Genomic DNA, 24,600 nt, shown 5'->3' on the forward strand with positions numbered 1-24,600 from the left:
TGTGTCAGTTCAAAACCCAGACATGTTTAGTTTAATATGATATCAAACCAAGATAAGCAAGAAATCGCAATATTTGAGAGGCTGAACACAAATAGTTGCCAATCATTTTATCTGTCGACCGACAAATCGGTGCCTCTGTTTGCTGCAGATGTGTTCGAAAGGACCTGAAAGCATAATGAAAACAGCTTCACTGCGCTGCAAAACAAACCAAACAAAGTCACTGAAGACAAATGTAAGTCGGCAGCAAGAAAAAAAGAAGTGTGAAAAAAGACAGAGTGAAGAGAAAAATAAGAACCCAGAGGGCAGGAGAGTGAGGGAAATGGAAAGTGTAAAGAAAGAGAGAAAATGTGCAGCAGCAGCCTGCGTGCGACCAACACCTCCATCATTCCTGACGCTTAACCCCTTCCCCGCCAGAGGAGGTCAACTGCTCTCGCCCTGTGAGCGCTCCAGTAAACAGGAGAGAGTGAGAGAGTCGCCTCTTACACACACACGTTACAGTGAGGCTTCAGTTACTGGCTGCCACTGTAAATTAATCCCCAGTAGATACTAAAACATGAAAAGCTAATCCTCCCTTCACGACAGGGATATTGGAACGGTGAAACACAATCCTTAAATTCCTCCTGAGAGATGTTTCTACCTCTACAACACAACATCGCTCTAGAAATGTCCCACATTGACTGGCAGCTAAGAGTAATTCGACTTAATATCTGTGTGTGGATGTATGTGTGCGTGTCTTTTTTAAGCCTGTGTGTTCACGCTTTGGCATGTGCTCGCCTTTTTCCTACGTTATTGAGCGCTCAGGAACAAAATGTTGTTCTGAGCCTAAGAGACACGCCTTGTGGCAACTGTTAGCAACAGCTGGGAGGACAAGGACCGCCAAACAAACATGTCTGACACAGAAACACACACCTACTACACACACACACAGACAGGTGAAAGTACCCTAGGCTCACTGCAAATTGAGCTCTAATTAAGCCCGTATATTCACTACTTTGTTAGACGATAATTGTCCATTTGATGCCACTGATGTACCGGTACTATAAGAACATTAGGATGTAAACACACCCTTTTAAACGAGCAGTGAACTTTTCAGTGTTAATAATAATACTCAGACATTAGAATGTGACATTTTTATCCTCAATTATTGTATCCCCAATATCCTCACTAAATAAAACAAATAAAACCACACGATAAAAGATAATGATTTCTCAACATAAAGTGCGCTTAAATAATAGTTTAGGAGCCATATTTAAGGTCTCTGTGTTTTTATTATGTCGTATTTTTCACTCATCAGCGAAAAGGCACACGTCCGATCGTCCGGGACCGCAGCTCTCTCTCTCTCTCTCTGCTCCGGACCAGCTGATCGCTGCGGCTCAGCGTCTCTCTCTCTCTCTCTTTCTACACAGCGGATCCGCAGCCCGTTTAACAGCCTCATCTTTGTCATGTTCTTTCTCTAACACCTAATGAAGATTATTAAGCTCTTTGGCTCCTATGCTGTAATATTGACCGCCATTTCCTTCATGAAGTAAAGCAGCCTCCCTGTCTGTGTCCTCGCGCTGTCCTCACATCCCGGGACCCCCAAACTCGGAGGAGCACAGGGATGTCAGTATTGTTTATCAAGCAGGGTATAGAAAGGACATTATTGAAATGAAAATACTATTTATTTCCTTTTACAAACAGTGAGCAGCAGGGCAGCTGTAGCGTGTGTGTTGCAGGACATGTGTTGGACACACAGACTGTGTGGTTGGACTCTGTCTCACAGGCAGGTTGCAGTGTAACAGCCCGTCCACACAGCAGCATTAAAAAATCTTGGAACGCTTCTGCCCATTCACTTTGAATGGGGTGACGTCACTTTGCCTCACTTTTCGCCGAACTGCATTGTGGGCAGCAGAGCGGAGATTTTCAGGATTCAAAGTTGAGCAATGTTCAAGTTTTGAAGCTGAGGTGGAAGCGTCAGCCAATCAAATCCCGTGTATGCAAATCTGACAGTTCAAGCGCTAGCCAATCAAACCGCGTGTATGCTGGGAGAGACATACCGCAGGTCATTTCCTCATATTCCAAAAAATGGAGGAGAAATTAGCGGTAGGGAATCACCCGGTGCTTTATGACCAGACCCTATTTACCTACCGGGATATAAACCGGAGGAGCCAGGCATGGAGGGAGGTGGCAGAGACAGTGGTATGTTTTCGCCTGTTTGGGGAGTTTATATCCAGTTTACTTCGGGCTTTTTTGCTTTGTATGTCGGGGGCGGGAGATTCATGTGATTGGTTGTTGGTGCCTTGCTCGCAAAAAATCCCCAAGCTTCAGATACGCCCACCTCCAAGATTTTTTTAACGCTGCTGTGTGGACGGGCCGTAACATCAGAGGAGACTGGGACAGTTGTACATTCTCAAACTGCACCACTTAGAACTAACTAAAGCTAAACTAGCTTTTTTAGCTTTCTATAGCCGCAATAAATAGTTTGGCTCAGGGGTTTAGAAAGTCATTAATTCCTTAAGAGGAAATATACTTCAAATCCAGCTTCTCAATAGTTATGGACTTTTCTGAGTAAAAAGTGCAAAGTAACAACATATCAACTAAGCTTGAACCCAAAATGTTCCCACACTTGAGCCGTAGGAAAGTTGCTAACGTAAAAATGATTAGATTTCTTGGGACCTGAGACAAGATGTGCATCATCACACAGAGCAGGCAAGGAGACATATTGCCGTTTTTAAAATCTAATTGTAGTGAAATCGTTATTCTGGAAAGAAAACACCACCAAATGCATTAAATCCAAATTAAAAAAGGAAACCTAAGATCAAATCTACAGCTTTTTTGAGGAGCAATACAGTATTGGAAAACACATTATCATGATCAAGTGCATCGATATATTTTTTACACCTGGAAGCAATGGTCATATTGAAGTAAGTATTGGCCAAGATCGTTGTTTAGTTTCCAAAATGGTCGAAATGAAGACTTGAGGCAACGTGCAGCATTGTCTGAGAGCGAGTGCAGAGAGATAATAGGATTTAGAAAACAACTAGAGGTGGCCTGGTTTCCCCTTTATACACTGGCTTCTGCTAGTCAAAGACAGAGGACAGGAGAGCGAGACAGAAAGAGAGAACAATGGAGGAAGGACGAAGGGAGAGGGAGAAAGGGGGGAGGAGGAGGAGGAAGGATGAAAGGCAATGGGAGAAAAGAGAAAGAGGGAAAAGCGTTGCTGTTGTCCTTGTCTCGTCTCAAGTCAAGGATCTCATTAACATGGGAGCCCAATCTCAGCCCCCCCACCCCCACCACCACTACCACTACATCACTTTCTCTATGGCCGCCTCCACCTCCAACACAAACTCATTGATCACTGTTTCAGGACACAGCGAGCAGCAAACACACAAACACATTTGCACTTATAGTCATTAGATGCACTGGCAGTCAAGAAACACATCTTAATGCACCATTGTCACGTTTTTATACAGAGAAACAGGAAATGCTGGGCAATGTTCCATCGATATCCTTATAAAGTCTTAGATTGAGATATCGTGAGTGGTGTTTTTGCTTGTTTTAAAGGCTGCATTGCAGTAAAATTATGTAATATGTAAGTTTCTTTTTATCTAGTGGCGACAGTGGGTCAGTGGATAGTGGCTGGACTTCGAATCATGGGGTAGCAAGTTCGAGTCCCACTGCAGTCAGCATGTCGTTGTGTCCCTGGGCAAGACGCGTCACCCCAAATTGCTCCTGTGGGGATTGTCCACAGTATAGAATGTGTGTAAGTAGAGATGTCCCGATCCGATCACGTGATCGGGGATCGGAGCCGATCACGTGATTTTAAAAAGATCGGAATCGGGAGAAAAGAATCGGGGATCGGGAATTTTTTATTTTTTTTTATAAAAATATTTTTATTATTTTATTGAATGTTACAAAACAAAAATGACCATGTTCACGTCTTAAAGTCATCCTGAGGCCTTAGTTTTGGTTTAAAATTACACAACATCATGTATGTGTTGCTTCTTTTGGGCTTGTTTTCATCGACCTGGTTGCTTATTTCTCTCAAATCTGGCAACAGAGCGGGCGCAGTGTCTAATAGTAGCAGTAAGCTAACGAGAGGCTACGTTCAGCTGGTGACTCGGGAGTCGGGACAGAGAAAATGTCAGGAGTTTGGAAGTACTATAAAATTGAAAGCGAAGGCAGTGTAACAGCCAGATGCAATGTTTGCAAGGCGGAGGATCCGCGTGGTGGAAAGAACAGAGCTACGTTCAACACGACCAATCTAATACAAACACCAACAACAACACAACGAGTACACAGCGGCCACTCAGGTAAAGGCACGGAAACAACGACACTTTCAGAGACTTTTAAAAGGAAAGAGAAACTGCCCCAGAACAGTGTTTTCACTGTTACACTGGCCAAAAAAATAACAGCCAAGATAGCTGAATTCATCGCGTTGGATGACCAGCCGTTATCTGTTACCTTTTTTTTCTCTTAATGCATTGCATAAAGATCTGATCGGGAAAAATCGGTATCGGCAGATTGTCAAAATCAAATGATCGGAATCGGATCGGGAGCAAAAAAAGGTGATCGGGACATCCCTATGTGTAAGTCGCTTTGGATAAAAGCGTCTAACAAGTAACATGTAATGTAATGTAATGTAATCTAGTGCCTTTACCTGCTTAGTCCTTATATTGACATTTCTCTTTATTATATCAAAATCCCATTGTGTAAATATTTTTGGGGAGCAATGGTAAACCCCAACAATATCAGTATTGAGGCATTTACTCAAATAATGAGATATTGAAAGTACAATATTAGCAACAAAAATGAGTAGACATTTAAAGTAGCATAAAATGAAAATACTCAGGTAAAGTCAAAGTACCTCAAATGTTACTTAAATAAGTTTATTCATTACATTCCACCACTGACGGATATTCAAGTAACATCAGTTGACCTGCAGCAGAGCGACGCTGAAGGTCCCCTATTATACTGTTTTTCATCAATATATCACAGGTCTCAGATATATACAGAGCCTGTCTCTGATTGGCTGAAACACCAAACAGATCATTGCAGCATCCCATAATCCCCTCTGTTTCAGCCCTGTTTCAAAAGTGCTGATTCTCTGTCTGTTACTTTAGATGAAAATAAGGAGCCCCTCCCCACGCCCCTCTGAGAGATATTTGGTTAAAAAGAACACAATGGTGCTCTAGGAGGAGATTCAGTTGATAAGGTGGGGGGGGGGTTACCTTGGTTGGTGATTGGCTAATGGTTACACAAGCCAACAAATCGTTATGACAACATATCATGTATTTTGCATAATAGGTGACCTTTAAAGGAACTGGCCTACATTGTAATGTGCCATCTACAACAACCCGAGGAAGACCGTGTGTTGTGCCAACGTCCCCCCCCCCTTCAGCTTAGCGTCCCCCTCCATTACAGTGGAGGTTAGCCAGGGAGCACAGAGCTAAATCACTGCATCAAACGGAGTGGGGGGGCAGACTGGCTGAGCTCCAGCCGTCACTTCCACAGCTGCTCAACACATTGGCTCCATTTGTGGGGTGGTGAGCTTAGCCATACGCTACGCCTCACACAACTACACTTCCCATGCCAAGTGCCATTCACATCACAGTCACACCGGTGTGCTGGAGGTAAGTGCCCCCCCCGGCGCTGACACTACTACTGATGCTGTTTCTATACACTCGAAGCCCTTACGCAGCTAATAGGGGACTACTTTACTGGAAAGAGAATGATGGCTACTGCAAAAGCTACTACTGGTGAATTAACACAGAGTCCTGAATGGAGCTAGACAGTTTGACTGTGTGTGTGATCCTAATTACTTCTGAAAGACAAAGTCCAGATGTTCAGTAGTAACAGAAAGTTCTGTGGATTGTCTTTGGATAAAGTAGGGACAGCGTTTCTGGAACAGATTTCAAATGTAATTTTTCACTTTTGGCCAGACAAATTACATTTCCAACGATTGTATATAATGTCACAGGATAACTTTAAAAGAAAGAAAGAAATCCTTTATTAGTCCCACAGTGGGGATGTGTAGAGTGATACAGCATAATTTGAATAGTGCACATATTAGTAATTAAATGAAATTAAAGATAAATAAGTACACAACTATGGCTAAAATAGTAGTAACAGCAATGCAAGTAAACTAAGTGACACAGCAACAGCAGTATGTATGTGGTGAAAGGAACTGAATTTAAAGATGTTATCAATCATTATTGATTCCTGAAATGATTTAGGTAAATGGGGTACATGGAGTACTGCTGCTAGGGCTGGGCGGTATGACAAAAAAAACCTCATATCACGGTAGTTTTCCAAATTATAACGGTATCACAGTAGTTATTTATTTTTTCAATGAATGGAAATTTACGTTTAGGCCCCACAAAAAAAAAAAACCCCGATCAGTGGGGGTCCTCATGAGTCTTATTTGGTTCAGAATGCATGAAACAACTGCAAAATGTAAACTATTTTATTGTGCAAACTTTGCGAACCACATAACAAAACAACTAACAACAAAAGCACCATTTGAAAATGTAAACAAATCCCCCCCCCTTCACCTGAAACTGCAGAGTGCACATTTAAATCCTCCCCAGGGGACTCCTTTCACTGCCGTACCGCTCAAGCGCCCTTCGCCACTTTTCAATGGTATTGCGGTATATTAAAAAAATCACATCATACGGTATAAAAAGCACAGTATTGGGTATGAAAGGGTATACCGCACAGAACTGCTGCCATGTTCCACAATGAACACTTAATGATAGAACAACGCATGGGTATAGCATTGTGTCTTTCAGATGTGAAACTACCGGAAAGCATTGATTTCAGGCATGCATTCCCATCACTGCATATATGATGAAAAGCACACAAAAGCACACCAGGCAAGACACCTCTAAAGGTGATGAAGAAAAAGTGTTCATCACGATTTGTGTGAACTGACCCTTTAAAGAAATGAATCCTCCAGTTCTTCCATTTCTTTGCGTACGTGTACCACTAAATGTCCTTTAAGAGCTGGGTCAGTGGAAGCATTGAGGCATTCATCTGAAGCTGGTGCCATCGGAGAGTGGAACAACTTATAATACAAATAATATCGGGTCAACTGAGGCCAGGGCTCTGCAGTAACTGGAGGCAGAAACAAAGAACAGCTACAACTTTGCCTCCAACTTCAAAAATGGATCGGTCCAAAATCTGAAAGTCAAGCTGACTGTCAAGGGAGACCATTTCATCGCACCCAGCTTAGTCACTTTCCCAGCATTCCTGTGGTGTGGTGGTGCTGACCCTGAGAATGTTTCCATCCATCCAACATAAGAAATCCTCTCCTGTGACTACATGACAAGATGTAGCAGCAAACAGGGGGATGGGAAGGGTAAACAGACGAGGAACAGACGAAGAAAAGCAGGTTGCCCCTAAGGCATATAATCGATGTCCGAGGGCATTTTGTATTCACGGTCCTCCGAGTGACACTACATGATGTCTTCACCTTGAGACAAACACAAGCAGAGGTAGTGTGTGTGATGTTAGACACAAGAAGGGGTTGATCCAATACTGGAACAGTGGAATGAATCACAGCTGGTAAATATATCCATTATGGATCATAATAAGCCTAATGTTGCAGCTCTTAGGCCTCTCGTGGTAATAATGGTATCGACTTGTGGACGATACATGGACATGAACTCGACCATTTTAGCTGACCTTGGTAATGCCCGTTGTGTTTACCTGCATGTTTGTTTACCTTACAATGTCACATTTGAGCCAACAGAATAAACTGTCATATAAGAGTCAAGACACCATATTCATATTCTTTACAGAATTACTCAAAATAGTTGGCTCTCAATTCAATAGTTTACAACAAATTGCTTAATTTCTGCAGCTCTAATGAATAAGTTACTTGTGAATGAATTCACCTACGTACATATTGCGTGTTGTCTTTACATGCTATGTTTGTTTAGATACTAATGTCAAATGTAAGCCTATATAAAGTCAAGACATGGCACATTTTTGTTAGCGGGGCCAAAGATTCCATTTTATTCCAGTTCATTGCTCTTTGAAAGGGTGCATTATGTTGTTACTATATTATCATGATATAAGTTGCATGACATTTTCTTAAAATTACAATATCGCTTTAAGACTTAATGTCATGGGCATAATATCCAACTTAAGCAAAAGTGTTTATTGTGTCAGCTACCATCACCAAAAGGAACCAGTAGCTGTGAGATGTTGGGTCAGTGGGACGTGTTGGAGGGAAATCGACACAGACACAACACTGTGTACCAGCAGACAAGGAGAATGAGGGTGTGTATGTTTTCACGCGCCACTTTTTTCACACGTCCTCGCCGTGACACCACTCGTCGACATCGAGAACTCTGGTTCACCCCGCTCCAGCTGTTGAGGAGAGGGCAACCGCAGGGCAGGGAGATTTCTCTTGCCTATTATGACGGGACGAACATACACACACACACACACACACGTGCACACACACACACACAACTATATACCCACATGGATATACACACAAAGGCTCAGCATCGAGCCCATCCCACCTAATGGCCGTAGCCTCATATTGCTAACGGGCGCTCAGGGAGGCAATGAGGTTTGCCATCTATATATCCATGACCCCTGGTTGACTTCTCTCTCCCATTCAACTCCCCCTTCATGACCTGGCATTGGCACGCTATTAGGGTGAGAAGGGGGGAGACAGAAATTGGGTCTGGGACCCCGTTTGAATGGAGCGCTCAGACACAAATATAAGCGTGTTGAGTACACAAATCTCCTCGCAAATGGGGTCAAAGCCAGTGCTTAGCTATTTGTTTTCATTCCCCCCCTCCTCACTGCCTTCACTCACTCTCACACACACACACACACACACACACACACACACACACACACACACACTCTCGCCCTTTACTTGGGAAATCATAACTGTTAGCAATCATGCGGGGCAATATGGCAATGATGCAGCGCTGGAAGAGTGGGAGAACGGAGGAGAGCGATCATGCAACATCGACTCTGTCTTCCACGCACGCACAGTTTATATCTCTTTGACGCATATGTCACTCGAAGAGACTAACAGATACATCAAGCGACAACACACCAACAGACACACGTGATTGAGCCGCAATAAGGTTGCATCCTCTGGAGAGAGATAGGAAGGCAACATCAAAAGAAAGAAGCAGCGAGGAGGGATAAACAGGCTTGTGTGAATGCCAGACGGAAATGTCAATTCCGCATGCCCCATCTAGCCCGAAGATGACGAGACTCACAAACAAAAGGAAAATCTCCCTGTTCATGTCCACACATTCATTTGAAATATTTGACTGGTGCACAATTTCACTGATGCAACAGGGTGGGATTTTGTTGTGCTCAAGCTCCTTCTATGACAACAATAGGTTTGAATATACAGAATGTCCTACTTACTGGTGCAATGTGAAGTAGGGCTGCTACCAACACTTGTTCTTATTGTGGATTATGTTCTTGATTCAGTTATTATTTGCCCGATAACAATCGATGTATCTCTGCAGCTCTTGTGAAGTCACCTATGTATTAACTCACTCTTCTTTAATAACCACAGTGAGGAATGCATTACTTTGTTTGTGTTCCCATATGGTTTGTGAGGCAGAGGATCGGGCCGATCGGTAGCTGAGTCAGAAGACAGAGGAGTTTGATCTCCGTTTGTCTTAAGAGTCGGCCATCTGCAGCCAAGCAGGTCAGTGGCCGTTTCTCAATGTCGAGTATACCTGCTGCAGAGCCACTATTTCAAGTATACTACGTCATGGAGTGGCGCCGAATGCTGGGCATTTAACATGCATTTAAACAGTCCTTCGGCGCCACTCGGTGACGTAGTACACTTGAAATAGTGGCTCTGCAGCAGGTATACTCGACATTGAGAAACGGCCACTGTGTTAGGCCGACCCCATGTGACTGCAGCCTGCTCTCTGGGCTAATCCTACTTCATGTGTGCATGTGCTTCTGTAGCTGCACAGACTTGTCCACACACAAACACACACACACAGGGGCCAGGTAAAGCCAGGAGCCAGTCAAAACAGTGTTTAAGGCTGCTTTAGTTTCCTTAAGATCTGCTGGCTGTCTGATAACCCGAGTGACACACGAGCCAATGATGGGCCACTATGCTGGCACATAGTAGCTCCAACGGGTTTATTTACATGCTGGTTGTTAGAATGCGTGTGCGCACGTCTGCAGGCATCTAGAGAAGGGGATTTATGACATGCGATGTGTGGTCTCGTGTCAGAACGCACTTAATTAGTGTTTATGTCCGTGCCATTCGGCGTTTCCCCTTTTGAATGCAGTTGAATGGTTTAATGTGTGTGTACATATGTCCCTGGCCCTTTAGAAGCAGAGGTTAGCAGCCGGCTGCTCTCTGATCAGGTTACAGAAGTGGGTGTGTCTCCTCTCTCCTCTGTCGCCTGCATGTCTGCCTCTCCCTCTTTCTGTCTCTCTTGCTTTCTTCTCCCTCTCTCCTTACTGGTTGCAGAGGCCTGTAGTTTGCGTCATCCAGTCCTCTTCCTCTGGCAGCACTACACACCACCTCTCTCTTGTCTTGAGTTGCTCTCCGTTCCTTTCTTCCTGTCTTTCTCTCAGCCATCTCCACTGCAGCTGGTCCACACTCCCTACAGGAGGCTGGGAGGCATGTGACTCTCCCCCCTGACCTCCATGTCTGCTGAACACTGGCCCACCAGCCGCCCACCCATCACCTCTCTGATGTTCCTCGTCTGGACCAGGGCGGGCACTCCTGAGATTCTGCCACTCATAATCACCCAAAAAATATAACGCCTACCCACTTGGTTCAGTGAGGTCTTTCTAATGTTTTCTGACCCGATACCCCTGTCCACCCCAACACAATCTGATAAATATGGGTGGGAATGGGATTCAAGATTTGTATCTTCTAAGATTCTATCAAATAACCTGGATATTGCTACTAGTAGAAGTCATTTAAAAAACATTTCTGTGGATTTGCTGATAAATTTCCCATTATAAAATGTATAGTGTTATTTTGTGTACAATTCATTTTTACAATTGGCGTTTTGAGACATAAAAAACATTTTGTTTGTGTAACAGGTAGTTTTTGTTGTATAACTGTGACTAAGAATTGAGAAATACAAATTTCGGTAGAACTTTTGCCTTTTTCAGTTTATATTATTGCAAGAAGTTGATATTACTTTTTCCAAAAATAGAAACTCCATAATCTTAGCCACACTTTACACGTCAAAATGTGCCACACCGCATCCATTAGCACACAGTGGATTAGACTAGACCCTGAAATAAGCACAAACATGTACTGATATAAGAACAATTTAGGATTCTGATTTGAAATGTGACCGTAAACGATAAGGAGAGATTGGTATCCCCACGGATAATGTTTGAACACAGAGATGCAGACTCCACTTTGTAGAGAGACCCTCACTGGCATATTTCTGATCCTACAGATGTTGCTCCACCCATCTCAGCCACTACTAAAATAACTTTGCAATGTGCTATCTGCTGGAAACCACAACACCATATGCTGCATGAACACTCACAACTAACAATCACACAGTCGGTGCCCATACTGTGCTGTAGTACATTACAGCGCTCTAGGCCACAACCTATTTGAATGAAAGAGAGAAGAAACAGTGCCAACGTCTCGGGTGTTGCCAGCTGGTAGATCTGGACAAATCTGGGTGTGCAACAGCTATTATGTAAGTAGAGAGTGCTGATTGGATTGCAAAAAGAAAGAGAGTGTTTTCTGTTACTTCCACAGATCCCACTTGCTTTCTTTCTGTTACTCCACAGTTTTAACTGAGGAGCCAGCAGATTGTCACTATTTTCTCGGCTAGAGTTGGTGTTGTTTAACAGGATATCCGTTATCTTATCTGATGAATGTGATGCCAACAGATCAAAGTGCTTTCCACCCACTTATCTTTTTCTAGAGTAATGTGTACAATAAAACTTTGCTACCTCAGCTGACCAGCAACATCCGATAGTTGCGCAATAATGAAATGTGTATTATTAAATGTGTGTAAGTGTGATGTGCATGTACACAGCTTTACATGTGAGTTTCAAGTAGATGTGTGTATAGACATTACCTTGTCTTTCTCATGGGGCAACAACCGGACAGGAGGCAGTGATCCCAGAGACACCGTCCCGGTCCCGTCATCCAGGTTGTTGCTGCTGCGGCTGATGAGCTGGAACATGGGACCCTGCTTGGCCACGCGTCCATGGGCCACTGCCCTCTTCAGGGCCACCCTCAGCTGCTGGTGGAAGATGCCGGGCCCCATGGAGCCGCTGCCTGAAAGGTAGGCCGCCACATCAGCCTGGCACTTGAGAAAGCGCTCAATGTTCTTTAAGCAGGAGCCGCCAGGCTCATGGAGCCCTTCCAGTGCCCGCTTTATCAACTTGTTCCACTCGAGTCCCGGTTTCTTCACCGAATGGGAGTGTGAACTACCACCACCACCACCTCCACTGCTGCTTCCACCTCCTCCACCTCCACCTCCTCCTCCTCCACCTCCTCCTCCTCCTCCTCCTCCTCCACCACCACCTCCTCCTCCTCCTCCTCCTCCTCCCCCAGAGCTGCCACCACCTTTGGGCTTGGGCAGAGCCAAGCGTCCAGGGTTGTCAGGGTCCTTGTAGGAGTTGAGACCTTTGTTTGTGACCTTAAGGATGGTACCATCCTTGACGCTAAGCTCCAACTGCTCCAAAACAGTTTTGCGGTCCAAACCATGGGACATGTTGACCGCATTGCAAATGCGCTCCTCGGATGGTCGCTGCTTCTGCTTCTTCACCTTCTTGATGGCCTCTAGGATCCATTGGGTGTACGTTGGGTTGGCCAGTTTCACCATGGTTGCAGTCAGGGTGGGTGCAGGGGCCCTGAAGCCTCACCGCAATGACCCAAACACAAAAAAGGAACTGTAAGCCAAGGAGACTCCTGGCCTGCGCCGTAGCGCCGCCTCCTCCTTCTCTTTTGCCCTCTGTCTGCGTACTATCCCTTGTCCTGGGGACGCACAGAGAGTCCCTCAGAGGCTGAGTATGAGCAACACGGTGATGAGCAGTTAACCATAGCACAGCCCCGAGCAAACCCTCCACCCAGTAAAATGCCGTCCACTCACCACCCACTCCCAGCCAGGTGAAGGTCCCTGGCGAGAGGCAGGGGGAGTGGAGGAAGTTGCAGGTCTGTTAGCAACGTAAACTCCCACAGCACACAAAGAAGGGTAGAGTAGATCTTGGCGATAAGGGCTTTGAAATGTTGGTGTTCCCACTTGTAGCAAAACACCTTTACAAAGACAATAAAACCTGATAGGTCAGTTTCCTGCCACCGGCAAACTAACCAATTCTCAATGCAAGTCAGGAAAGAAGATCATGGTATCCAAGAAATGAAATTTGTGTTTCAATGATTACGATGAGGGCAATGCAGTCTGTAGATTATAACATTCCACACGACAGGAACTATTTTCTGATTCCACGTTTCCTCCTTGTCGTTTCTTGCTTGCTTTTACTCTTCCAGCAGTCTGGGATTCTCAGCTCTGGGACGGAACAGATATCTCACCCCAGGGATCAGCCACGACTGATCACCTTCCCGCCTTTTGCACTTCAGTAGCTGTCAAACCCTGCACAGAAAACACACAAAGACAAAGGTTAGCAAAAATCTTCCAGAAAAACCCAAACATTTTGATGAAGTAGTAAGCATAAACCGATAAAGTTAAGTCTTTAAAGGATGATGCGTTTGAATGAGAAACAGATAACATAAATAATTGTTATAAACATCACATACTGTCCCTCACATATGTATAAACAAAGCCATGCATGTCCTTAAAAAGCACTAGGACGTTTGCGCACTACCAAAAAAACTGGGAATTAAGAAGAGAAAGAATATTACTACTGTTACACAGCTTGATAATGTTTTTTATGAAACATAGAACCTATATATAATAACAACAAACTGGTAACATTATGACCATAAACCATAAACAACCACTAAAGATGGCACAGGTGTGTCTTAACATGATGGAAATTATCATGTATAAAAAGGTAAACAACATCATCGTAAAAGGTTCACTTGCAAGTTGACCATAGGGCTTGTTGGGTTGGTAAGGTAGACATCATGCATGTCCTTAACAAGCACTAGGTAGTTTGGTTAAGCACTACCAAAAAACTGTAAATTAAGAAGAGGAAGAATCTGACTACTGTTACACAGCTTGATAATGTTTTTTATGCACCATACAACTCTTATATGCAACAGCAAGAGTAGTCGAACAGGTGAATGAGCATACCCCTAAACAACCACTAAAATGGCACACGTGTGTTATAACATGATGGAAATTACCCTGTATAAAAAGGTAAACAACCTCTTCCTAAAAACTTCACTTGCAAGTTGACCATAGGGCCAGTTGGGTTGCTAAGGTAAACATGATGCAGTCAAAACACAGACTGTTAGCAAACATTAGCTGAGATGCTAGCCAAAAAAAACAGAGCTAATTCAATTGCCGCATTGCCAAACTGTCTCCTGCTTTGCTATTTACTCTCTCTGATATGATATGATGTTGCTCAGTGTCTGACAACAAGCCTTCCCGCTTACTGCTGTTGTTTAGCGAGCTAACGGTAGAAGCTAGCCACCGAGCTAACGTTACGGTAATGTTACTGAAACGTAAACAGCCTGAAACGAGCAGTTAGCCTGTGCTCCGGCTCCAAATGCAAAGGTTTCCCCCTTTAAGTAATATTTCAGACAACACTGAGCATCCAACCGAGGGAAACAATCTCCTTTTGAATGTCATTCAGATATAAACGGTAAACCGCGGCCTTGTAAAAGGGCACAATGCAACTTACAGACGGCCATCGCGGCTAGCGGGCAAGTGCAGAGAAAATAGAGAGTCTGCAGCACTACATGCTAAACGGCCTCCTTGTTAGCCCTTTTCTCTGGGCGAGGAGCCCGCTTAGACTCGCTGACTTCCTCCCTCCCACGTAACCACACAGCCTGCGGTACGGTGAACACAAGGCCGCTGGAGCCGATGATATAGGCCTCCTTTTCCTCCTCCGTAACCCCCCACACCCACCTCCGCGATCATCATCCCCTCCGTACCCCTCTCTCCCTCTCGCGGTTCCCCCCAGAAAAGCCCGAGCTGGTGGTCCCGGTTCTGGTATCCAAAGGGGAAGTAAAGCACACCGTGTAAAAAAACCGCTTAGATCTCCCATCCGGCGTCCGCTGCTACTCACCGGGAATTCAGTGTCCAACCGCCGCGGAGAAGGTGCCAAAAATCGTGCGTAATGGAGACAACAACAAGGCTAAAAAATGCAGCCACAGAGCAGGGGTTCTAGAGCCGACGCCATCTTTGAGTGAAACAGGAGCGCGGAGGTGGGGGAGGGGGGAACAGAGAACCGTCAGGCAGGGCCAAGGGACCGTCTGCATGGTGCGAGAAGAAGATCCAGGGGAGGGAAAATTCACTGCAAGACGCATGGGGGAGGCGGGGGGGTGCTGTTGCTATGAGAGGGGTGTGGATATTGCTGGAGCACATGAAATGGAAGAAAGGGACAGATGGTGGTGGTGCTGGAGGAAGGAAAAAAATAAAAAGAGTCGATAGGTGTTCTCGCATTCTGAGATTCAAGGGAGAGTCTGCATTTTGCACAGCAGTTGTAGAAGAAAAAAAGAAATCAAAGCCAATGAGCGTGCCTTAACGTTAGAGGGTATTTAAAGATCAAAGTGAGACACCCCTCCACACTGCAGTGTATTGTAGCAGCTGTGTGTTTTTTATAAAGATGGGAAGGGAGCCACACGGATTCTGTCCCCCGGAGGTGATTCAAGATTCAAAGGCTTTATTGGCATATGCACACTACAGTGTAGTTATGGGAAAGAACATCTTAAGTCCCAGGCTCTTCCAACAATGCAACATAAATATATATAAGACACATAACAATACAAAAATAATAAAAATAGTGAAACAGGAAACTGAGTAGAAATGAAAGTGCAAGATTAAGTTGCAAGACCAATGTGCAAGTAATGCAGGAGAAGAGAACTTCATGTCAAATACAATAAAATACTAAATGAAATGTTGCAGAGACTGTTGTAAGTGACCACGATTTACGTGTCTATATACATGTTAAATAGATGATCAGATTTTACAGTGTGTGTGTAGCTACTAAAACACACGATAAAGCATGGTAATATATATATATAGTCTGCTAATCATTGCTCCTCAGACTGTGAGTATTATCTTTACACCTAAGAACATTATTATATAAGCTGTCTGCAGCTGATCTACTTTTTTTTTTTTTTGTGCATTTCATAAAATGTTAGCTGAGTCTATTTTCTCATGATTTATGTTTAATTTTAACAGCGCTCAGTGCAACATAAATCACAGCATCTGGTAACAGATGGATGCAACGTAATGTAAAGGCATCACATTTAATCTCCAGTGTGCTCAATTCAAAAGTAATTTACACTTAGTATAAACAATTCATGCATACTTATAGGTCTAATAAAGTTAATCATAACATTAAATATGCAGTTTAATCCAAGATCAAATGTACATTAAAGAGCCTTGAACATTGTCTTCAGTGGTCGTAATGTTTGTTAAATGTCCTTATTTTTTGTCTAAAATATTCATCTTTGTTGATGTGCAAATGGAGCTAATGCGATGCAAAAGAATATGATCTTATCGCTATAAAGAAAATTAAAACTAGCATTAAAAGCGAGACTATTAAACATGCCTCAAAACACAAGAGATGTGCAAAGTATCCCATGATGTCTTGTAATTTATCAATCTACCTTGGGGACATTCAAACAACTTAAGTACACTCTACTAATTCATGAGAAAAACAATCAATGAAGGAAAACTGATTTTGCTGATTCAATTTCATGATCGTGGTGATACAGAGGCACTTGTGTTGGAAATCTGGCAGCAATCTTCCTTTTCTATTACAGCCGTACACTGAAAGCTCCCTGGATGGAAATTAAATTATCTGCAGCTTTGTGTAAAATGATGTGTACAGCAGTCCTCAGAGACGGATTATAGAGTGTCTTATAGGGAGCAATTAGACCTGAGCTGTTCCCATGTAGAGGTGTCGTGTGAGAGGGTGAACTCATGGTGATCAAATAAAAAGCAGTAAGGTCACACTTGTTTGTCTTGTACTTCTTCGGGGACGGATAAATCACACTCCAACGACAGGGCAGTAATTATAATTAACGGCAGTGTTATTACACAGATAAATAGTGTGAAGCGTTAACACAAGAACCGCTATTAGTGCGCCTCCTGAGGACTCACATATTATATCAGTGTGTACAGTACGGGCTAACAGATGGACGATACTCAGGAGGAGCGTGCACCGCATCTATCGTTCCACGGCCATGAATAAATAATGTTGTGTGCCATGATCTACAGCAGAGGCCATGTTCACCGATACACAACAGAAACAAACTGCCCCGGGTGGGAGGGATGGTGGAGGAGAATATGGAGTCTTTTTACTGTAGTTGTGATAAGATCGTATTGATTTTCAGTCAGAGAAATGGAGGCAGAAGCCTGGTCTAAATGAGTGTCGTCAACTTCTACAGTAATTGGAGAAATTAGATCAGGAAACTTAATTATAAAGAGGCCCTTTTCTGCTTTTGGGGTTTTCCCTTTCCTGTAGTGTGTTATATAGGTTTTTGTAAACAGTCTGCAAAGGATGAGTTCCCTCCAGAGGGAGTTTCTCTCCCACACACTCCCCCCCCCTGCCTGAAACAGCTGTTTGGACTCCTTTGTTTACTTCAGGAACATAGTGACATCACTAACACTTGTGCTTCTATTGGCTAGTGCTCCAACGCATTGTATGTGATAGGCTAAGGGGTTGACCAATCACAACAATATTTGTATACACATTCAAACATATTTATTTTTACTTCAAGGTGGGGTAGGTAATTCACTTCAGAAACACTTTTTGTTATATTCCATGGAATGCTCTTAACATCCCGATAGCAATGAATATATTAAATGCTTTGACAATAAATACATTAAAAAAAAATCATCTGTGGAAGCCGTAATACTGTAAAAAGCACGACCAATAATCTGAGCCGGCCCGGCTAAAACAACTGGATGGCCTACCTGCCTGTCAGCCATCCATCTGTGCACAAACTTATCTCGTGCCCTCATTGGTCATGTGTGCGTCCGTGTGTGTTGGAGGAGGGGCTCTGTAAGGAAGTCTGAAGGAAGGAGCTTTCAAATTCTAGCGCACTCGAGCTGGTTTCTCCATTCTTACTTACCCTACCTTTAAACCGATATATTCCTGCACTTTAACTTTATCTGCATATTGAAGTATGAATGCTTGTTGTTGTCTTCTCCTGGATGTTGTACGTCTCATGTTTGTTTTTTGTATTTTGATGGCACCTTAAAAAAAGGAGTAGCTCTACTCATCTCATTGTACATAATGACAATAAAGGATTCTATTCTATTCTATTCAAACAGAGCCGGCCAGCTAACCAATCAGAACAGACTGGGCTCTGGTTTCAGACAGAGGGTGAAAAGAGGTGCTGCAGCACAGGCAGTATGAGAAAAATAAAGAGCTTTTTCAACATTAAAGCATGGAGACATGTCACAGGCATACAAATAGTAATATGAACCTAAATATGTCCTCTTTAATTTACACATATTGTCATTAATGTTAACTCGCTTTTTACAAGATGTTTAGCATTATTCAAATATAACTTTTATAGCAAATGTCACAGAAAAGTACTGTAAAATAATGAAAACATACTTTTATGTATCTGGCACAGTGCCCCTGGGGATATTAGGCTTTCAACACGAGCTTCATCTTTTAATTCCCTTTTAAAAACACACTTTTATCTATAAGCTTTAATGTTCTTCATCACATTTTTGTTAAGTGCTTTGTTAGTAGGACAGTAATCATACATTAACACATGACGCGCCTCGTCCCTCTTACTACCAAACACATTCTCCTAAACATGCCGCTCTATTTAAGCTGCCAGGTCTTCCTGCCTCTGCCTCGCTATGCTGCTGCTGCCACTGCTGTGCTCACTTGCTATTGCTGCGTTCATGTTCCTGCTGCTGTGTTTCATGTTGCTGCTGCTCGCCTGCCCCAGCTCCACCCCAGCTTCCACCTGTAGGCTCGGGGGATAGTTATCTAATCATCACTCAATGTTCTTTGTTAATCTGTGGAGTGATGAGGCCCGAGCCTAGACGCCAAACTTAAAGGGGACCTATCGTGCAAAATGCACTTTTGTACGTCTTTTATACATGAATATGTGTCCCCGGTGTTCCAGGGAACTCACCAAGTGTCAAAAAACACAACCCTCTCTATTTTCCTCCATACCCAAATCTCTAAAAAAGGGGGCTGCAACGGATCTGATAAAAACTGATCCAGATTTGAACACTGTCCTGACGTCAGGACAGTGACGCTACGGCTATTGGGCCAACTCCACCAATCAGGAGGAGACAGCCACGGCCATTGACGTTCGAAAGCGCTGGAGACGCTGTAGTACATATGCCAGGCCTGTAGATGGTGCTGTTCTCACTGAATCTGCCCTTGCTAAAACAGATCTAAAAAATGTCAAATTGAGCAAAATGAGGCATGGCTAAAATGCATGATCTGTTTGGTATTTTGAAAAAAAAAAAGTATAAATATGCCTTATATAGGTATGGTCCTACACTATATTATTCAAATATAGCATGATAGGTCCACTTTAAACTATATATGCTGCTTTTAATAAACATATTAAGAACACGTGAGTTGTCTGACTGAAATTAGGTTATGATTAAACAGCTGACATGTCTCTGTCCAAAGGTGACTACATTTTCATACCAGCACCTATAAAGATCCCATATTTAACTAGATGTTTACAATCTGTATTATAATTGATAGAATAACACTCAAAAACATTTATTATAATTCTTATTTGCATTGTTTGTTTCTCCTAAGCAGAGGGGATGTCTGGTTAAGCCTGTTGCTTCATCACCCCTTGTGTAACGTTTGTTAATTTTATATAACTGGATTTTATGCATTCTTATGTTTGTGCAAAAAACAAAGCAAAAACATGCATTTGTATTTGAACTGTTACTTTGCAAAGACCAGTGGACCTTTTCCTTTCATGAAAAATCTTACTATATATGCAAGGCAAGTTTATTTATATAGCATATTTCCATATATAATTTAAAGTGCTTTTTCAAAAACATTAACAGCATGTGCAAAAGACAACAAAATAAACTGCTATTTTAAAACACCAGTTTCCCTATTAGTTTCTATCATCTTTACAGCTGGGAAATTAGCATTGGGTAATAGCTTTAGCCCCCAACCCCAAATTGGTGTTTTGGTATGAGACCCTCAGCTTGTATTCTGTGTTTGGTGGAGAAAAGGAGACAGAAAGTAATCCTAAACCTCCTTTCATCCCCTTAATCCCCCCTCTTTTAATTTCTATTCTCTGAGCATCCACCTGCTAGGGGCCCAGCACCAGTGTCCACCTGCCCCCTGTGACACACACACACACACACACACACACACACACACACACACACACACACACACACACACACACACCACACACACACACACACACACACACACACACACACACACACACACACACACACACATACACACACACACACACACACACACACACACACACACACACACACACACACACGCACAGTCTCTTCCTGCCACTTTAAACTCTGGAACTTTGCCAAGCCAAATAAATTCACGGCATCCCTTTCGGATCTTGAAAAAAAAAACACCTCATGCAACAATTACCACGCTTTTAGTGGTTGTTGCTGTCGTTACTACACTTTTAATTGTGAGTGGGCCGGTTTCCAGAAAAGGATAAGCAAAAAGTCTGTTATATAATCAATAGTTTAGAATTGTTTTATTCTACAATTATGCTTTTAGTTGTTTCTGCTGTTTTTTGTTACTACATTTTTAAATGTGAGCTGACCAGTTTCCACATTAAATATGATTATTAATGTTAATCTTTTTTTTTTAGACCCCCTTTTGTGAGATGTGCTGCTTAAAATAGGATCCGATTGATTGCCTGTTTAGATGAGAATGTTTACATATTGAGTTGAGGGATGTTTTCCAAGTAAACAACATCTCTCTACACAGAACGCTTTCAATATTAACGCATGTATTAAGTCATGTAAAAGTATTTTTCAAATAAGAAAAACCTACTATAGCTGAAATGGTGAATCCATTAATTGATTACTTGATTAATTGATTGACGGAAAATGAATGGGCAACAATTGTTTATTTGTTTAGAATATTTTAAAGGTCACCTATCATGCTATTTTTAGGCAATAGCATAGGTCTCAGATATATAAAAATATATAAAAAACATGTCTATGAAGTGTTTTGCTCAAAATACCAAACAGATCACCCATTCTAGCCATGCCTCATATCCCTCTATTTCACTTCCTGTTTCAAAAATGCTGATTTGGGGTATAAAGCTTTAAAAAATAAAAATGTGATAAAAAATAAAAAAGGAGGGGGCTGAGCTCATGGGGGACCCGGCAGCTACTGTCTAAACTACTAAATAATGCCGTGATGAAACGCCATATCATGGATTATCAAGGATTGTTTCTGAAACAGTATGGAGCTCAAAGGCTTTCTCTCTTGCCGGTTATACCACAAGGTGAGTTCCTTTTTATTTCCTGCTTCTTCACATACATGCTCTCCAGTACAGGTTAGCTCTGAGTGTTAGCGATGCTAATGTAAACACCGACCATATTACGTCCAAAACAGTCGGGCATTGTTTCTGATAGCAACGTTTCTGATAGGGCCGTGGGTGTAAAGCCAGCCTACATTTCCTATATTACGTCATATCGGACGCAAATCTGGATCAGCTCCGTTGTAGCCCCGTTTTTAGAGATTTGGGTACGGAGGAAAAGAGAGGGTTTTATTTTCTGACGCTGCATGAGTTCCCTGACACACCGGGGACACATATTTATGTATAAAAGACATCAAAAAGTGCATTTTGCATGATAGGTCCCCTTTAACATTTTTGAGATCCATTTATTTGCTGTATTGATTAACAAATATACTGCTCTGATTACCATGCTTTTAGTTGTTGTTGTTGTTGCTGTTGTTTTCGTTTTCAATTGTGAGCTGGCCAGTTTCCCCTTAGCCTATACATAGCTCTATTCCTCAAAATCCTTTTTTAGATCCTCTATTGTGAAGTGTGTACTTAAAATAGGATCTGATTGATTGCCTGTTGAGGAGCAGATGAGGATGTTTACATATTGAGTTGAGGGATGTTTTCCACGTAAACAAAGTCTCTCTACAAAGAACACTTTCAATATGAACCCTGTTGTTATTGGAATGAACTCACTTTGTCATAAGATGTTACAAATTGTGCACGGTAAAAAAGTCCTGTAAAAGTAAAAACTTATGAGAGCTGAAATATTGAATTCATTCATTGATTAATTGAATAACTGAAAATGAATTGATTGATTGATTGTTTAGAGGAATATTTTAACATTTCTTCTAATACTACAATGATTCTTGTCTTTATAAAAAGTTTTTATTTATTTATTGTGAGCTAGCAATATTCCAAATAGCCTATACGTAGCTTTATTAATCCAAATATCTTTTTAGATCCCCTATTATGAGATGTGTACTTAAAGTGCACCTATCATGCTATGTTTAGGCAATAGCATAGGTCTCAGATATATATACAAAAAAAATGAAAAACATGTCTATGAAGTGTTTTGCTCAAAATACCAAACAGATCACCCATTCTAGCCATGGTATAGAGTATTATAACTCAGGTATCTTATCTTACCTGACTAATAATATTTTTCCTTAAATTAAGTCTTCAATTTTATGTTATTTTATGCTTGTAATTTACTCCAGTAATTGAAGATGGACCTTTATTAATCCCCGTGGGGAAATTCAGTAGTTTAACAGCAACAGGGTAAGGATGAAAAACAGAGCACAGATTCACAGATTAATAAAATGGTACAGTATTTCAGTAGATTGGTTACTCTGCAGCGATGCAGATCATTTGTGAGTTCCTGTTGTTTCGGTGATATCCAGGCAGCGTCCAGGACTGCTTTTTTTGTCCGTGTGAAACCAGTGAGCTTCCTGCTGGGGCTGGCTGCCTGCCAAGTCCCCAAACCCCCCCACCATCCACCCAAACCCAAACTCCAACCCCTCCCATCCTGGAAAGCGCTGAAACGTACAAATGGAAATTATTTCCAGGGCCCTGTCCGCCCAAGAGCATGCCCCCACCCGTCCAGTGACCCCCACCTCCACCACCACCACCACCCAGACGCCTCCTCCCTCCCTGTGCCCCCCCCCCCGAATTGGATCCAGAGGGACGGAGAGCAGCTGGAAGGTGAAGTGCAGCTTGAAAAAGTCCAGCCAGACGCCTCTCGTGCTCCCTGAAATCCCCCTGAAATCCCCCTGAACCCCCCGCCTCCTTCACTTGAACCCAGGAGTGTTTCAGAGTGCTGCGAAGTACACTTGTACGCCAGACAGAGAAACACTGAGGGAGTCGTGGAGAACTTCTCTGTTTGACATATCTATTGTCGTTTTAAGTGAAGCGTCTGACAGGGCCATTAGGACGCTCAAATCGCTCTGACTTTAACACCTTGGAGTACAGAGAGGAGGAACAAGTCCTGGTAATCAATAGTGCTGAAGCGGGAAAAGGCCTGACACATCTAAATCCTGGTGTTATCAGTTTTTGAGGCAGGATTACTACGGTCCCTGTAATTAATTAGGACGCTTAATTATGCCAGAAATGTTCCAAGTTGGTCAAGAGAGCAGTAAGTTCAACTTTCAAATCGCTGCTTCTTCCATCAAAGGTGCATAGTTCATGAAGTTCTGCAAAAACAAGGGAGTGCATGGAGCATTTGAGGGTCGAGCAGTTATTGGATCATGATCTGTAAGATTTAAATGAGGGAGGGATCAAGTAGAAGATGATAGATGAATATCTCGAGATTGTTATTTCCTAGACAGGAAATCAATCCACTTTTGTGATACAGAAAGCTGTTTTTTCTTATTTGGGTTAAGGCTTAACATGCTTGAATAAACAGGGTTAGGTTAATCGCTTATGTGATGATGGTCGATAGTTCACGTAAAAGTTGACTGAACAATTCGTTTTTCTGATTTAAAAGACTAAAGAAATATGTACTTGAGTTGAGAAGATTTATCCAATTCAATCCAATCCAAACTTTATTTGTATAGCACATTTAAAAACAACAGAGTTGACCAAAGTGCTGTACATCAATATATAAAAAGCAGCATAAATACATTTAGGCAAAACAAATGTAAAAGCACGAGACAATAAAACCATACTTGTAGCCACAGACTGAAAAACTCTCATACACGATGTAAAAACATTTTAAAACACAACAAAATAGAAAACCCCAATTTAGAAAACACAGACTGATACGTTTATAACATTCTCATTGGTGTGTGTTTTTTGGGAGGATTTGCTTAGCTTGGCATGCAGAGTGGATTCAGGGTGAAATCTGTCTCTGTTCCAAGGTGAAGAATCTCATCATCTACCACTACATCTAAAGCTCACAGATCAACATGTTATATCTCGTTTGTTTGGTCCACATACAAGTGGAAGACGTGTACAAACTAAAGTTGGATTGAATATTGGTTAATATTGTCTGCTTATCTGTATTATTGTGTTGCACTGTTGGAGAAGCC

General features: G+C 42.5%; 1 protein-coding gene across 1 annotated transcript in view; it reads right to left on the bottom strand.

Moving 5' to 3' along the window:
- Positions 1 to 15,371, bottom strand: part of kat6a (K(lysine) acetyltransferase 6A) — a 44,780-nt gene extending 29,409 nt beyond the window's left edge. The window contains 2 exon segments of the mRNA XM_034148512.1: positions 12,054 to 13,571; positions 15,175 to 15,371. Coding sequence (XP_034004403.1) covers positions 12,054 to 12,806 — 753 coding nt within the window. The 5' untranslated portion in view covers positions 12,807 to 13,571; positions 15,175 to 15,371.
- Between the last annotated feature and the right edge of the window lie 9,229 nt (positions 15,372 to 24,600).

This window comes from Trematomus bernacchii, unplaced genomic scaffold (genome assembly GCF_902827165.1).
Source record: "Trematomus bernacchii unplaced genomic scaffold, fTreBer1.1, whole genome shotgun sequence".
Taxonomy (NCBI): domain Eukaryota; kingdom Metazoa; phylum Chordata; class Actinopteri; order Perciformes; family Nototheniidae; genus Trematomus; species Trematomus bernacchii.